General features: G+C 38.3%; 1 protein-coding gene across 1 annotated transcript; it reads right to left on the bottom strand.

The window, feature by feature from the left end:
- Window positions 1-2,481: 2,481 nt before the first annotated feature.
- Window positions 2,482-16,964, bottom strand: LOC129440734 (uncharacterized). Its single transcript, XM_055200219.2, has 14 exons — window positions 16,855-16,964; window positions 15,925-16,434; window positions 15,568-15,619; window positions 13,666-14,668; window positions 13,513-13,593; window positions 13,259-13,430; window positions 12,562-12,651; window positions 12,427-12,470; window positions 12,171-12,343; window positions 12,014-12,084; window positions 4,558-4,703; window positions 4,338-4,482; window positions 3,617-3,763; window positions 2,482-3,242 (listed from the first exon to the last, which is right to left on the bottom strand). Exons 2-14 carry the CDS (start codon window positions 16,321-16,323, stop codon window positions 2,952-2,954), a joined length of 2,814 nt encoding a protein of 937 aa, XP_055056194.2. The 5' UTR covers window positions 16,324-16,434; window positions 16,855-16,964; the 3' UTR covers window positions 2,482-2,951.
- Window positions 16,965-17,599: the final 635 nt, after the last annotated feature.

The raw sequence follows: 17,599 nt of genomic DNA, 5'->3' as shown, positions 1-17,599 counted from the left end.
CCATATCCGCATCTCTGTTGAAAGGCTAACCCTAACCCTAATATTTGTAGTGATTTATACAAACAATGTGTATATTGTCAAGATGGAACAAGAATGATGTGTGTTTATATTAAAAACAAATAACTATTGGTACAAAGCTTGAGGATTTGGGGACCCAGATAAAGCCAACATTTGCCAAACACCAATCTAAACATTGTTTATGATACTTTAAGACTCTTGATGTGTGAAAACAAGATTTCTCGGAGGTGTAAAAATACCATTTTAAAATAAAATAATTAAACTATAAAAATTTCATCAGTAGCAGAGGAGCACAAATGTGTCCAGGCTTCATCTCATGGCTGTGAAGGATGAAGAATGCAATGCAGCAGGATGTTTTTTTCTTAATCTCTTCAGGCAATGTTGTGAGTGACCGAGCTCAAGAGTGAGGGCAAACTCAGGTCACACAATAGAGACGGACGAACACTTTAGCTTCGGCCTCAGAGAGACAAACCAATTCAACAAGACAATATGACAAACGGTTGAAAACTAGTAATGTTGATCTGCAGAGTTACGAAGCTCAAAGCTCCACTCCAAAGGATATTCTTGAACAGAAAACACTTCTGAACTACACTGAACAGCTACAACACACTTCATCTGTATATTCTCACATTATAATATCACTCCACATTAAATAATCCAACCCAATGCATGAGAGGCCTGGTTTAGTTGTTTGTTGTCACCATGTGCCACCAGAAGTTCTGTGTAATACATAGATGTGTGTGTGTGTGTGTTTATAACATTGCTTCTGAAATGTATGAGATTATTACAAAATAAATCATCCCTATGTGAAATGTTCTGGTCAAGTCGTGCTTGTGTTACTGGAGAGAGAGAGGTTTAAACCGGTGAACCGTCCGTCCGATATGGTAGACAATGTACAGCTTTCAAACAAATGTCTGTTCTCCGAAGCCGCTGTAATCATTTACACTCAAGAAGCTAAAGCTCACAACTCTTTTATTATTTTATCTTATAAGCCATTTTGTTGGTTCAGAAAGAATGCAAGGTAGTTGCTCTTAGACTTTTCTCATTTGGTCTATGTGGTGTAATGCAAAACCAGACCAAATGGCCAAAACGACACCAATGATCTTATGATTGACACCTGATGATTTAACCAAGCAGAGGCAATGCAATGATTGGAAGAACATTTGTTGGTACTGTGACTTCCACAGAAGATTTTGGGTGCGTTTACATAAACATATTTAGATCACGTTTAGAAGAGATTTTTAACCACCATAACAAAAAAATCACCTAACCCCTGCCTTTAACAGCCATATCTCCCCAAAGTCACCATACCCAAGTAAATATAAGGGTCTGGAGCAGAATAAAAAGAAAGGTGAGAAGCCAAAAAAAAAAAAAAAAACAAGAGCTTTGCCTTTAACCGATGTAAACTGCCCGACTGTTCATTTCTGTCTCATGTCAAAAAAGTCAAATATGATGAATGAGTAGAAAGGGCACTTGTATGTAAACACACAGTGGTAGTTGATGAAGACCAACGACAAAATGACCTGTGATGTGTCATATCTCTCATATCTGGTAAAACCTTAAACAAGATACAAAAGAAACGCTGCTGGACAACAGGATCAGCATAACTCTTGTGTCTAAATTAAAATAAATACGACAGGAGCAGCAAGAGGACTCATGTCAGGAGAGACGGCGCTACAGGAATGGTGGAGAAAAATCTTTGTGTGCTGCAAAAGGCCTTTAATGAAGAAATCTCACCGCTTGCCTTTTTAATTACTTAACCAGGCCTGAAAGGCGACCGCAAAACCCTTCAGACGTGCTGGAGACTCAAGATCACTTCACAGACGTCATGCTCCACAGATTGTGTGCTAAGGTTTGGTCATGAGACAGACGGCACTGAAACATCCTCTCAGGCAAACGCTCAAGAAAACATGGTCCCAAACAAACAGGTCAGGGTTTCGTTAGTAACATGCACCATATAATCCCTGCTAGTATACATTGTGACTGCCGTTAATACTTTGATTGTTTTTATTTTAACAAAATAAAAATACTAAATATATTTCTTTATATAACAGAAGTTTCAATTTCAGGATTATCAGCAGCTACTACAGACTTTCTTGGTCTTAATAATAAGTTTTTACCACACAGGTCACTTAATTATCATAACATTTACTTTGTCCAAAACTAATAATACTAAAAAACAGTACATTGTAATTGTAGGAGAACATCTGTACTTAAGCTGGGGGTTTGGGTTAAGAGTAGATTTAGCAGGCATTCAGTCATTTTCTGACTCACTGAAACTTTGATTGTTTCCTCTCAATCTGTTTATATATCAACAGCATTTATCTGATATCTTTATCAAGCAGACTCATCCTGAGAAACAGCAGCGCCCGAGGGCCCAATCCATCAAACATCCTCAGCATCTGAATGACTTGAGCTGTTTCTTAAATGAAAGGATATTCAGGAGATACTCACAAAGACACATAAGAGCCATTAACTTTATCAATAAAATATAACATTTCTAAATGATCTTAAACAAAAGGTTAGGAGGAACATAACAGACTTAAGTGTTGTATTCAATGTCAGGGGATGGTTTTTTTAACACAAACTTATCCAAATGATCAGATAACATTTCTTCATCATAGGAGTAATAATACTGTTTACAGTCGGCAGGTTTCTGTTGACGAAACCCAAACTAAACTCTCATTAATGTGCCATGGTCAGAACGGAATAACTACAGTAGTAACCTGCCTGTGGACGTTACCGACTTTGTGCAAAAATGGAAAAACATTCTTTCATGAGAAAAGTAGACATTGTGAATTTTTTTAACCTTCATAATAAAAGACTTCATATGAAAACAAGAATATTAAATGATGACATAAACCTTCAAGAGATTCAAGTGCTAGTACCATATTTATCATCCTACATTTCTTATAGTTGTGCCTTTCCTTGCCTCAAAGTTCTTTGTTACGACGTTGAATTACGATCTTTCGGTAGGTACGTCTCTCAGAGATGTTACGTCTGACCTTCACGACCGGCTGAGGAGGTGCTTCTAACTCCAGAGACGGACTGGAAAGAGATCTCTTCATCACCCCGTCAGCTTCCACCGTCTCTCCTCTCCACAATCCCTCATCAAACATGTTCAGTCTATCTCCCATCGATGTCTTGTCTCCGTCCGATGTCGGAGACGTCTCTAGGGTCTGCCAGGCCTCTAGCATTTTTAGGTAAACTTCATAACGAGACTTCTGTCAAGAGCCAAATAAAAAACAGAAAACATTAACAGCGCACAGCTCCATTACAGTGAGACCACAAAAAGTAATTTTAAAGTTACATCATGAAATTTGATCATCATGGGCCTCGTATGTCAAGCTTTGTGAAGAAACGGACAGAAAATGTGCATCTCACTTGTGTCAGTACATGAACTGTATGAGCAACACCCAACATCTTCTGATCGTAATTTACATATAACACTGTTAGAATAACACAGATCATCTAAACAGTGCCTATAGGATAGATATTAAACACTTTCATAATAACCTTTATTTTGTATTTAACATTAATTTACATGTTTCCGGCCATCATACGTTTTGCAGTGTGCTAATGTAGATCATAAACCCACCTCGTATTGTAAATACTCCTCTCTCTGTCTGAGCTCCTCTGAGTCTCGGGCTTTAGTCTTACGGCCGTCTGGCGGCCCCTGCTGGAGAGCGCTCAGGTCCCGCTCAAAGCTTTCTAACATGGCAGCGTGTGATTGTAGCTGTTTGTCCTAATAAAAGAAAAACATCACAATGACATCACAAAAATGACACTGGAACACACGCACACGGTGATGAAAATACACTGATTGACAGTGCAAGGCCCACTGTGTCTCCTGTCAAAGTCAAAGATTAATAATAAAGTTTCTTGTTGCAATTGCTTAATGTTGAGCTCATCAGTGTCTCAGTCCTGTCGAGTGTTAAATGACTTCCGGTCCATGTCATCTGTAGGCACACAGGTGGGTGGTACTAATAAAAGTGAACACAAATGCCATCCTAAAGCGTTCAGCTGGCACACGGCCTAGGATTGCATAAAGATTAAACTAAACAGAATTTATCTTGGCTTTGTTCATCAGGTTTTAAAGTAAATACAGTAGTACTCATGTCTCTCTTCCTATTGTTTTTAATTTCTGCACCCCCCATTGACATAACCAAAACTTCTGCTCTCTGCATTTAGTTTTAAACCTTTAACCTAAACATTTTAAAGCGAATGTGTATTTTGGAGAAACTGCTGGTTTGTCTGTATCAGATTTGACTAGATCAACTAAAATCCCAACATAAGGACTAAAGAATGCAGACGGATACCAGTGTGAGATTCGAATGCGAGGCCGGAAGGATGGGTCGACAGAACTTCTTCTGAGATCCCACAGCAGCAGGAAACGGAGGAGAGGAATATAAAGCAGACACCAGATTTATCCGCCCGATCCAGGAGTTCATCAGCTCTGTGGAACTATAGGACACATGATGATGATGATGATGATAATGTAAATATAAACAGGTTAAAGTCATAAGAGCGTCCACTTACTTGGCCTCGAAGAGAAAAACCCTCCAGTCAGCTGTCTGCAGACGAAACACGTGAGGTCGTTTGGTGTAATTCTGCGCTCGCTCGGCTAACGCGTGATGAACGCTAACCACCTCCTCCGAGCTCTGCCAGTCCATCTGGTACTCATCCTGGACAGACACACAGATCATCTTTAATGTTCCTGTTTCTTTCTTCTGGCAATAACAGAAATTAATCAACAGCTTCGGTCCTCCACTGCACTCATTACCAATTCTTAATATTCAAAAGACAAAGAGAAACAAGGACAGATGTGTAATTTAATTGTCTCCTCAGCTGTTTTTGTGTCGGTGTCTCATTTTAAAATTAGAGTTTCTATCCAATAGTTTTTCACAACTAGACATTTAGATCTAGATCCTCTTCAAACCAACCAAAATCACGAAAGCGACTGTTTCTTGGTGTCTTTTAAAGCATCTTGCGGGTCACAGACAGTAAAAATCTACTTAATGGTATAATGAAAGTATAATGATGTTTAACAGAACATGAGTTCATCTTCACTATTTTTTATTTATTTATTTATTTTTATTATATAATGCAAACACAGAAAGTGACTCTATTTACATGTGCTGAATAACAAAGGAAAAACAAAACAAAACAAAACAAAAACAAGTAAAACAAACAAACAAACGAACATATTCGCTGCCCATACAAATTCAAACATAAAAGCTGCTGTATATTTGCATGAAAGTTGTATACAGGTTAACAATGGATAAATCAATTCAATAATAAGATTAAAGCAGATTCATTAGGTTGAGAAAAAAAAAAGGGTAGAGGTATAGGATGAGAGAGATGACCATGAGTAGTTGTATTGTAGTAGGAGAATTGCGTATGTGCATGTTGAGAGGTTGTAAGGGAGTTTCTTTTTTTTTTTTTTTTCCTCTTATTTTTTGGAGGGGGGGCAGATGGGGCACCCCATGACCCCGCAGGATAATTCCTGCCCCAGACCACCGCTCTCACGCCAACCCTGATATATTGCTTTTGGATGGTGTCAAACAAGAATATCTAGTGTGTATTGCATTAAAATAGTGGACGTGCAGTAGAGAACCAGACCTGGGTAGTGGTCAGGTCAACACACACGACACACTTACCCTGTGGTATATTTTTATATTTATCAGTTGATAATGTATGAATATGTCATGGATCTGCTAGTGTTTGATGCATTAAAAAAATGTGATGTGTAGTGCAGAGCCAGGCCAAAGCAAAGGCCTTGTCAACATACACGCCACACTTGCCCTATTTTATACTTTGTTTGAATGTGCCTATGTCTGATTATTTAAAGTGTAGTGCCTGAAATAATAGTGATAATAATAATAATAATAATAATAATAAAAAGGGTGTAAGGCATGACAGAGGGAATAGGAGAAAAATAAACATATTTCTGTGTTTATTCAAAATAATGATTATTAAAAAAAAAAGAATGTCAATCTCTCATCCTGTAAATGTGGGTGGGGGAGTATTATTTTGGCTGGTCTCAGACATAGAAGATAAGCTGAATTGTGACTGTTGTAAGGTAATAAGAGATGTCCAAGAGGGATGTGGCTCTAGTGTGTTATTATTAATAGAGTTGGACAGGTAATGCATTGAGATGTAGTCTATTAGCAGGTTTTTCCATGATGCAATATGAATTTTTTTTCTTGTTTTCCAGTTCATGAGGATTGTTTTCTTTGCGATGGTTAGCGCCACCAAAAGTAACTGACTATTTGTATTGTTAAAGTTTGTTGCTGATAAGTCTCCGAGTAGACAAAGGGATGGATCCATTGGGATGTGACATCCCAAAATGACGGATAATGATTTAGTGACACTTTCCCAGAACTGATTAATTGGAGTGCAATACCAAAGTGCGTGAACATATGTGTCTGGGGTATTTTGTGTGCAATATGTGCAGGTTTCTGAGGTGAAACCCATTTTGAACAATTTCCATCCAGTTAGGTGAGATCTATGGAGTACTTTATACTGTATGAGTTGCAGGTTGGCATTTTTTGTCATCCGGTAAATATTTTTGCATATTTGAGTCCAGAAATCGGGATCAGGAGTAATGGATAAATCTGATTCCCATCTAGTTTTAGGTAAGTTTAATGTATTGTCTGATTTTGATATTATTTTGTATATTTTGGAGAGTAATTTTTTAGGGACAGATATATTAATTAATTCTGCAGTTAATGGAGAGAGATCTGGAGTAATGTCCTGAATATTAATTTTGGACTGAATAGATGACTTGATTTGTAAGTATTCTAAAAAACAATTACTCCTGATGCCATATTTCTGGACCAAGTGGGAAAACGAGGCAAAGTTATTATTTAGTAAGATGTGCTGTAGTTGTGTGATGCCCTTTTCTGCCCATGTGTTAAAGTTAAGTGGCTTCTTGTTAATAGTGAAATCTGGGTTATCTGGGTCCAAATGGGAGTGTATTTAGATGGTGCAAGACAGGAATTTGTGATTTGATGAAATTTCCACCAGGCTGTCAGAGCTGCTGCTATTGTTGGTGCTCTAAAGCATGGATGTTTTTTGATTGCTTGACTATAGAACGGTAAATTTGAGATTTGGATATCAGTACAGATTGTTTGTTCAATATCTAGCCATATGTTTTCTAATGGGTTAGGATGAATCCATTTATATATGTTTTGAAGCTGGTTGGCCAGAGAATAGTGGAAGAAATTAGGGGCTTCTAATCCTCCTTGTATTTTGGATTTCTGTAAGGTGGTCAATTTGATTCTTGGTGTCTTGTTTTTCCAGTAAAATTTGGTGATGAGTGAGTCTAATGATTTAAACCAGGCAGAGGTGGGTTGTACTGGAATCATTGAAAATATATAATTTAATCTAGGGAGTATTGTCATTTTTATTAATGATATTCTGCCCATAATTGATAATGGTAGGTTCATCCAACGTTGAAGGTCGTCATTTATTGTTTTGAGTAATGGGGTAAAATTAAGACCAAACAGCTCTGACAACCTGGGGGAAACCTTTATACCCAAATATGTGACGTGGCCAGTGCATAGAGGGATAGGTAGTGTCTGGGATGTCACATCCAGGCTGTTGGGGTGTAGTGGTAGAATTGAAGATTTGCACCAGTTGATTGAATACTCTGAAATGTTTGAAAATGAATCAATGAGTTTGATTGTTTCTTGTAATGATACATTTGGATCTTGTAGATATATTAATAAATCATCAGCATAGAGACTGATTTTGTGATGCATATTCATAGATTGGATTCCTTTAATATGGGTGTTTTGGCGGATGGCTGCTGCTAATGGTTCAATAAAAATGGTGAATAGTAAGGGAGAGAGAGGGCATCCTTGTCTAGTTCCTCGGTGTAATGTGAAGCTACGTGATGTTAGTCCGTTAGTGATAACAGTGGCTGAAGGTGATGTATACAAGATTTGGATCCAGTTAATGAATGACTCCCCGAAACCAAACCTCTCTAATGTGGAGAACAGGAATTTCCAGTTGACCCTATCAAAGGCTTTTTCTGCGTCCAAAGTAACTATGATGGTATTAACTTTTTTATGGTAGAATAATATATTAAATTGAAGAGTCTGCGTGTATTGGCACTTGCTTGTCTTCCTTTAATGAAACCGGTTTGATCGGGATGTATAATGGATGGTATAACTTTGTCTAACCTACGGGCGAGTGCTTTGGCAATAATTTTAATGTCTACATTAATCAGTGAGATTGGACGATAACTTGATGGTAATGTTGGATCTTTACTGGGTTTAAGCAGAAGTGAGATTGTAGCTGCGTTCATGTTACCTGGGAATTTAGATTTTTGTTTAGCTTCACTTATCATTTGGATAAAGAGTGGTGATAAAATGGACCAAAATTGTTTGTAAAACTCAGCAGGGAATCCATCGGGGCCTGGTGCTTTATTATTTGGCATAAGTTGTAGAGCTTTATGGAGTTCATGTTGTGTTATGGGTGATTCAAGGCTATTTTTTTGGTATTCACTGAGTTGAGGTAAATTTATATTCTTAAAAAATAAACTTATGTCACTCTGATTCGGGTTTTTTTCTGATGAGTATAATTTACTGTAAAAATTTTGAAAGATTTGGTTTATTTGTTCATGTGAGTTGTTGGGTTTCCCTGTTGAGTCTTTAATAACTGAGATTGTCGATTTTTCTTTATTTTGTTTTATTTGACTAGCCAAATATTTACCAGATTTATTGCTATGGTGAAAATGTTCTTGTCTTAGCCTGTTAATCATAAATTGAGTGTGTTTATTGATTATTTTATTTAATTCGAGTTTATACTGCCTTAATTTATTCTGTATATCTTCTGTTGGGTTATTTATGTTAATGTTTTCAAGTTGTTTGATTTTTTGTTCCAATTCCTCTTCTTGTTGCTTATCTTTCTTTTTTTTATAAACGGAGTATGAAATGATTTTCCCTCTTAGTACTGCTTTGCCTGCTTCCCACAAAAGAGATGGGGAGGATTCCGGGGTGTCATTCATTTCTAGAAAGAATGCCCATTCTCTTTTAAAATAACTGTCAAAATCAGGATCTTTTAAAAGAGATGTATTAAATCTCCATCTGGTATTGGGTTTATGAGGCTTACTTCTATTCCATTTTAATGTTACTGGTGCATGGTCACTAATTGTTATTGGATGTATTTTTGATTCTGAAATATTTGTTACAATAGAATTACTAGTAAGAAAAAAATCAATGCGGGAATATGAGTGGTGGACTGGTGAGAAGAAAGTGTATTCTTTAGCGTTAGGGTGCTGTAGTCGCCAACCATCGCCAAGACCAAAATCACTCATGAACTGCTTTATGGTTTCTGTGGATTGCCAATGGCGTTTGTTGGTTGTACTATTTGATTTGTCTATTGTTGGATCAATAACTGTATTGAAATCACCTGCTATTATAACAGGACAATTAGACAAATTTGCAATGAAGGAAAAAAAGGATTGAAAAAAAGAAGGGTCATCTGTATTTGGGCCATAAAGATTACCAATTGTGACTGGATTGTTATCTATTGATATGTTTATGATAATAAAACGACCTTCTGGATCAGTAATGGTGGTATTATGAACAAAAGAAATGTTTTTACTTATTAAGATACAAACTCCTCTTTGTTTTGTGTTGTAGTGAGCTGAGAACAAATTATTATATTTTGATGATTTAATTTTATTGTGATCTGATTCTGATAAATGTGTTTCTTGTAAAAGGCATATGTCAGCTTGTAATTTATTTAATTGATTTAAAACTTTGAGCTTCTTTGTCTGAGAGCCAAGTCCACGAACATTCCAGGTTAAAAAAGTGAGTGTTGATAACATGTTAAAGAACCAAAATATATATTAATGTGTTTATATACATATATGTTTATGTATGAATGTATATATAATATGCGTTATTGAATAAGTTAACGTGATAATGAAAGTGTGCAAAAATGCATGCATAACACAGTATTTTTTTTTTTGGCAGACTAACATTACACAAAATATACTTAAACGTAACACACATAACAGGATAACAACAGAACTACAAAAGCCATTAAGCATGGTTTAACAGTTTTTTGGGGGGGCTAAAGATGGGTGCAATTTAGAAATGGTAAAAGAGAGATGTTGGCTAGGAAGATGTGATATGTTTATAATGTTGGCAAATATTAAATCATTGATTGAATTGACAGATTCAGAATAGCCAGGGAGTAATGTCCTTGTCACGATATAATTGTCCATTGATGTATAATTTATCCACTGTAATTACCGCCTTTTTTCCTTCAGTCATCATCTGCTTTCGGATTGGAAAGAGCTGTTTCCGACGATCGATAATGACCTTGGGGTATTGCTCGCTGAGTCCGTAGTTTGTATCTTTGAGTTGTTTGCCTTGCCTTTGGACCAGAACTTTTTGCTTATAGTGTTCGAATTTTGCGATAATCGGTCGTGGTCTATTGCCATGGTTTTGTGATCGGATACGGTGCACGCGGTGAAAGGTGATGTTTTGTACGGTTTCTGTTGGTAGTTTGAGTTTATTTATCATAAATTCCTTGACAGATTTTTCGGGGTCTTCTGAAGTTTGTTCCGGGATGCCTGTGAAAACTAAATTGTCTCTCATACTACGCGTTTGTAAATCCAGAATAGTTTCTTTCATTGCTTTGTTTTCTGTGGCCATGGATGAGAATTTGTTGGTGAGTGTATGAACGGAATCCTTTAAAAAGTTATTTTCTTTAGTGAGAGTGTCTATTTGTTCTTGGCTGAATTCCAAACTGTGACGGAGTTCTTGAAATTCCTTGTGTATTATTTCAATAAGAGCAATCCTGGTGTCAAGTCCGGAAAGTTTATTTTCGATAGAAAGCAGGATGTCGCTTACCTCTGTGCAGCACGACATTTTAGGTGATACTGATGGAGTTGAGCCCGGACTAGAAAGTGAATCGGGACGTGGCCTTTTGTTGTTTAAAGTAGGTTTACCTTTACTCTTGTTGTCGTTTAGTTTATCCTTGTTCATGGTGTAGCAGTGTTCGTTGTAGTGCGCGTCGATAAAGTCCTCGAGATGATCCAGGGTTTCTGACGTTGTAACTTAACCGGTTTGAAGACAGGAAACGCGCAAAAAAGTAAAGACAAAAAAAGCACACGAAGAAGATAGAAAACGGGGAAAAAACTGACGTTTATCTGAAAATTCTCACGTTGTACAGTATTTACAGTATTTACAGTGTAGCCGTCTAGCAGCCAGTCGCCGCCATCTTGAATCACGCACCGCAGCAGGTCACGTTAGCGTCTCGCGTTACTCAGCCACCTCTCCCCTCTTCATCTTCACTATGATCAATGTATCTGTTTTTTTATTTGACATTGCTCTGACCATGTACATCAGGGGTGGGGAACGCCGGGTCCCGGAGGGCCACCGTCCCGCACAGTTCATTTCCAACCACAACCCCGAAAATCCAATCAAAGTCTTCAGGATTACTTGGAAATGAAATGCAGGTGTGTTTGATTGGGGTTAGAAATAACATGTGCAGGCCAGCGGCCCTCCAGGACCCAGGGTTCCCCACCCCTGATGTACACTAATGATGTTTAAAAAAAAATATTGTGTTGAAAATGTATGAAAATGAATTGTGTGTGTGTACACAGATGCGTTTTTGATTTTGTGCCTTTTCTTTTCATTAATCACTGCCAAAAGCAGCAGAGATTCAAAGAGTTTTGTCTTTGATCATTTTTTTTATTATCAAATCGTTATAACTTTTCCTGTAAACATCACAACCACACAGATCTATATACTGATGGATGTGATGGTTTGCATAAATTTTGTTTTTTATTGGTTGTATTAATAGATGCAGGAAAACACAGAAAATTCATAAACATAAGCAGCAGAATACAGCCGCTAAGATTAACCGTACTAGCGAGCGTAGTAATAATGTAACGTATATAAGAGGGCGTTAAGTTAAGCCAATGTCAGCAGACTCATTACACTATTGGCATCGTGTGAAGTAAACAAACCTTCTGTAGGTAAAGCACCATTCCTTTCAGCACAGCATAAAACGCCTTCCAGCTTCGTTTTCCCCAAGGAGCTGTAAATCAGTTGAGCTGATGATCATATGTTCAGTACGCTTACACTTATCTGATATTCTGTCACATTATCCACACCGCAACTCACTGCGTTTGCCGTCGATGTCCGCGTGCGCTTTACGTTTTAAGAAGCCTTTCTGGAACACGGTGGCTTTCTTGTTGTGAGGAAGATCCTGGAACGGGTTACTCTTTGAACGCAGAGGTCCGTCCTGCTCTGAATCCTGATCGAGCGTCATGGATTTGGCCAGAACATCATCTTCTCTAGAATGAGAGAAACATCAGGTTCACGTGAGATCAGAGCTTCGGTTTAAATGGTTGCGTTAATTGTTTCGTTTTTTTCTTACATGGCCCACCGCAGCGGATCACTCTTGATGGAGTTGTACAGACTCTGAAAATGAACAAGACAAATTATTACCAAACGTAACATGTGACACACAAGGCTGTTCACACTCAGCATGAAGATAATTCAATGTTCACACCTTTAGACAATCTTTGTTGAAATTTTCTCCTGCGTTCATTCCTTCCAGATTTGAGACAAATTCAGCAAGAGACATCGGCTTGCCAACATTCTGATCAGACAGGTCCAAACACAGACTACAATTAAACTTCATCTAAACAATTCATTCAAAACCATCAGGTGAATTTCACAAAACCCTGTCCAGATCATTGTCCACACCACAACAATGTATAATAATGAGAATAATCACAATTTTTCACAGTCAAAACGACTGTAATTTGCTGTTTTTTAATCTAAATGTCCCCAGCCGATCACAGAGATTAGTATCAGGGTCCATCGAGGAGTTTCTAAACTGACTGGGATCGGCTTTACATATCGGCTTAACCGATCCTTTATTTACGTCAGCTGTCACACAGGTCTTATAACAAAGACACAAGTTGTGACTGAATACATGGTTGAAACGTCTGCGGTTGTCAAGCATATACAATGGGTTAACTTCAATAACCTTAACGTACTTGAAGTGTGCACCTAGCCAAGCAACAGAAAAGCACATGTATCGGACAGGGACACAGTACAAAATGAAATGACTCGGATCCGACCTGGGGCGCAAAAACGTCATCGGGACATCCCTAATTTACACTATCATTTATCATTCTTTTGATTTTGAGGTGAAATATGATCTGCTTTCACTGTTATTACTCTTTGAACATTGGACTGACTTGTCCGTGCAGGTCTGAGTTAAGGAGCATCACGGCACACGTGAGCGTAAGGACGGCTCCGGCCGAAGAGAACGCGCCAGGATTGCACTGCTGGAAACGAGAGGAGAAATGCTGCAAGACTCGTTCTCGCTCCTGAGTTTCACCAATCAAAACCACTTCCTTCAGAAACGACCTACAATAATAGTCAAAAAGAAAACAAGTTTTGCAAAGTTCTCAATGTGTACACTGGAAAAAATGATGAAATAAGACGTTACCGTAAAGCTTGCTCCAGACTTTGATCGTTGAAGTCAAAGTATTTGAGGTACTCTTCCCCAACAGCCCTGCTGAACTCGTTGCTATAAGACATGGCAAACGTTAGGGCTTTATGCTTACACGAAACTTTGTCAGAGTCACGGATAAAGACTTACTCTTTGTCCAGATGTCTGACCACGTCTGTATGTTTAAAACCATCCAATCTGTAAAGGCTCTCAGCCAATCGTTGAGCCTCGGCCCGATCCAGCACCTTAACGCTGCCGTTTCTCTGGAGAGCAGACTCCTGTAGCGGTGAGCCGTTCTGGACACCCAGATGTCCCGTTTCATCTGAACGCTGTGTTTCTTCTGTCGGGTCCAGCAATTTAATCTCTAACGGCTCGGGTTTCTCCTCATCTGAACATTTCATTTGCTCGGAGGACTCTTTCTTATCTGGACACGTGATCTGATCTGGCTCGTCTGACAGATGTTTTTCAGATCTACTGATTTTCTCTGGGGCTTCAGTCTCTGCCGTCTCAGATGGTTTTGTCGACCTGTTTTCGGTTTCTTGTATTCCTTCAGGAAGTTGTGTCTCAACTGAACTTACAGGTTCTTCTGCATATTTTGTTTGGTCTGAGCACTGAGCCCCTTCAGTATCTTCTGCGTGTTTCAAAGCATCGTTTAGCTTCATCTCGATCACTGTAACACATGCTTTGATGGCTTCCATTGGCTCAAGTTCAGCTGAATGGCATGGCACTTGATTCGTTGGGTCTGTAACGATGGCTTCCTGTGACTGATCCGATTGGTGGAGGTCTGTAAGGACATCTGTCTCCTCCTGTTCTACAGGTTCATCAGGTGTTTTCATCTGATCAATTAAAGTTATTTCCTCCTGAACACCGATTCCTGCCTGTGGTTCTCCATTGGATTCAGCTGTACTTTTCTCAGTCCATTCTTCTGTTTTCATCTCTGCACTTGAATTTGAGCTATCCTGGTGGGTTAAGGTCAGATTGGGAACATCTGAGATGTGTGGTGGGTTCAACTCTTCTGGTGACTGTAACCTCTCCTGACCCAAACTAATCTCTTTTAGATCGCTTGACTCTTGTGTGTCCATAAAGACCTGAGCGCTATCAGACGACACAGAATTCTCAGCAGATGCCGAAGAAGTCACACTCGCCCCACAATCTAATAAAAAACAGCACAGATTAATACGGTCACATCAGAATTATCCGGGATGTTAGTAAAAACAGTTCAACTTTTCTTTGAAGTGGCTTTTTATTCATTAAGAAGAAGATCAATAACTAAAAAATAAATTTACTAATCTCACTACAGTAGGATTGTAATGTCTGAGGAGTAATTGAAGTGCACTTGGTAATTTTTTTAGACCACCCATTATGCCTTTTCTGATTGTACATTTCCTTTAGTGTGTACTGTATGTGCTTGTACATGTAGACAATCTTACAAAGTTACAAATTCCAAAGCCAACACAGAAATCACCCTTCTAGGACTACAGTGACCAGCTGGGTTGTAGTCAGTACTTCAGATGTAGACATGAAACACATTTACATAACGCCACCAACCCAATATACAATGCACAACTCCAGATGGGGGGGGCATTTCCAATATATTCACTAAGTGAGTGACGACAGACAGGGCCAGCTTGACAAATCAGAGCGTTTCAGAAGCAGGAGGGTTTTATAGATCCACGCAATTTACATAGCATTTGAGAAGAGAAGTGCAACAATAATGCAAAATATATGAAAAAGAATGTGTTTCTTGAAAACAACCACGAAAACCTATCCTAATACACTTCAAAAACAATATCAAGACATCATAAAAGAGTGTAATAGGTTCTCTTTAAAGTTTAGACAAGAACAAGACCTACAGAAGACATAAAGAGGAAGCAAAAAGGACGGAGTCAGCGAACAGCGCAGTGAAACCCTCACAGCTGATGAACACATGGTTATTTCACAATCTTCACACCGCCCATTAAAACATCAAATAATATGATTTAAAGCACTTTTACTGTCTTATTAACAGTTTTTGGATTAAAAGTATTAAGAAATTATACAATGACACATTACCTTCAACTGTCATTTCAACTGAAGATCTCATGTGGGTTTGTACATCTAATTCCTGTAAAGAGGCATTAAAACAGATCTGTCATTGATCTCATACAAATAATTCAGACCAGACTAATATTGTTATGCATTCCAACAAACTAACTCAAGATTTCAAATGTATTACGATGACAAAGTATTCAGACATAACTGATCATCTGAATGTGTTTTCAGTTTGAAAGGTGTTGAATTTGATTTGTTTCTTAATTAACAACAACAAGCAGCACATAAACATACAAGAGGTTAAAAAAAGTAGGGCACCAGTCACTGATACAAGCACGCACATCAAACCACAAGGCTCGTCCGGTTTAAGTCACATACCTGGGAAGAGACAAATGTATTTAGTAAAGTGACGTCTGGCTGTTGCTCTGCCTCGGGTAAGAAGTCAACGATGGATTCCTGATACGGACTATCCGTGGACGATAGATTAAACGTCCAGTCGAACTCTGATCCGGCACTGAAGTCTACATCCTTCACAGATCCAGCCGACGGAGGATCTACTGGCGTCTCTGGGATGTCCCACTGCACAGTAGCGTAAGATAGGGGAGCACAAGGCACTGTGACGGGGTACACGGTTAAAGAGAAACTGTGTTCTGCCAGATCACATGGATCATTGCTCCTCTGGATATGGACTTCATCATTTTCCTCTTTTAACCTTTCCATGTACTGCTTGGCCTCAAGGTAAGGTTCAGATTCCTCATAGTCTACAATACTCTCCATTGTCTTCTCATTAAGATTAAGACGTTCAATTCAGTCTTTAACCTCTGTTCTGAGCAGGGCGTCCATTTTGAGATCAACGTTAAGAAACAGTTTCCTCCCACGCCAACATGACTGTGATGTCAGAAAAAAAACATGAACACTTCATGGGTTTCTTATTTACATCATTAATCTATAGATGGTCAAACATTCAACAAAGACAACAAGAACATAAACAATCACGAGACAAATGTAAAACATTAACACATAAACATTAAGTAGAAGGTGATATTGATAAACATTAAACATTTATTTATCCTCATACTTTTGATTCACACCATCAGAATCATAATGTACGTTAAGCGTTTCAAATATTGTTCAAATAACCCACAGACATCAGCAGGTATTCATATTATTTCTATCATAAAGTCCTCCACGTCTCATTTGAATAAACACTTTTTGCTTTTCCCCTTTAGTAAATTTTGAAACCCACCAATAACTGAATAACTTCACGTATCTCTTAATATCTAATGTGATGATGGTTATGAAGCTCACCTCAGCTGCGTCCTTCAGTGAACATCTCTGTACTCATATGGGCGGATGTGCATTGCAAAGACTTTTACTGAACTGAGACACTTCCTGACCACAAACAACCTCCACCGAAAGAGAGTGAGAGAGAGAGAGAGAGAGAGAGAGAGAGAGAGAGAGAGAGAGAGAGAGAGAGAGAGAGAGAGAGAGAGAGAGAGAGATATGTAAATGCTTTAGCATTAGAAATGTAAAACAAATGTCTCCTTATTAAAGCACACTTAAACTGAAATGATACAACAATCTTTTGAGACTCACTGATATAAACTTAATTTTGACTCTCGAGCAGTTAAAATATCTGAGTAAGATGAAGTCACATCAGTTTCTTTTGCTGAACTTCCGGTTGTTCACCTCACACTTCCTGTGTGGCAGAGGCGTCCAGCAACGACAATACAAGAGAAATCCTCATCGAAATGTCCACACAAACCTCAGAAGATTATTTTCACACTTTAGTGATATTTTACACTACAGCTTCTAATATATCAAAATTATTTACAACAACTGAACTGAACTGAACTGAACTAGATTCCTGTAAGAATTGGACATGAAACTTGAAATGAGTTTTTAAATGTTTTATTACTTCAAGCAGCTAAATGAACCTGGCAATAATAAAACTGTGCACTGAGTTATCATCACGGTCATCATGAACACAGACCTGCAGTAACTCATATCGCATGCATGCAGTCATTCAAATGAATAAAAGCAAACAAATCCA

This window comes from Misgurnus anguillicaudatus, chromosome 22 (assembly GCF_027580225.2).
Source record: "Misgurnus anguillicaudatus chromosome 22, ASM2758022v2, whole genome shotgun sequence".
NCBI lineage: Eukaryota > Metazoa > Chordata > Actinopteri > Cypriniformes > Cobitidae > Misgurnus > Misgurnus anguillicaudatus.
This window is presented reverse-complemented; position numbering and strand designations above follow the sequence as displayed.

Coding starts and splice junctions, on each gene's coding strand:
- LOC129440734 (XM_055200219.2), bottom strand. CDS start 16,323: ATGGAGAGTATTGTAGACTATGAGGAATCTGAACCTTACCTTGAGGCC. Junction 13,594..13,665: donor GTCAGACATCTGGACAAAGA/GTAAGTCTTTAT, acceptor CATGTCTTATAG/CAACGAGTTCAGCAGGGCTG. Junction 12,652..13,258: donor ACTCAGACCTGCACGGACAA/GTCAGTCCAATG, acceptor CTGTCTGATCAG/AATGTTGGCAAGCCGATGTC.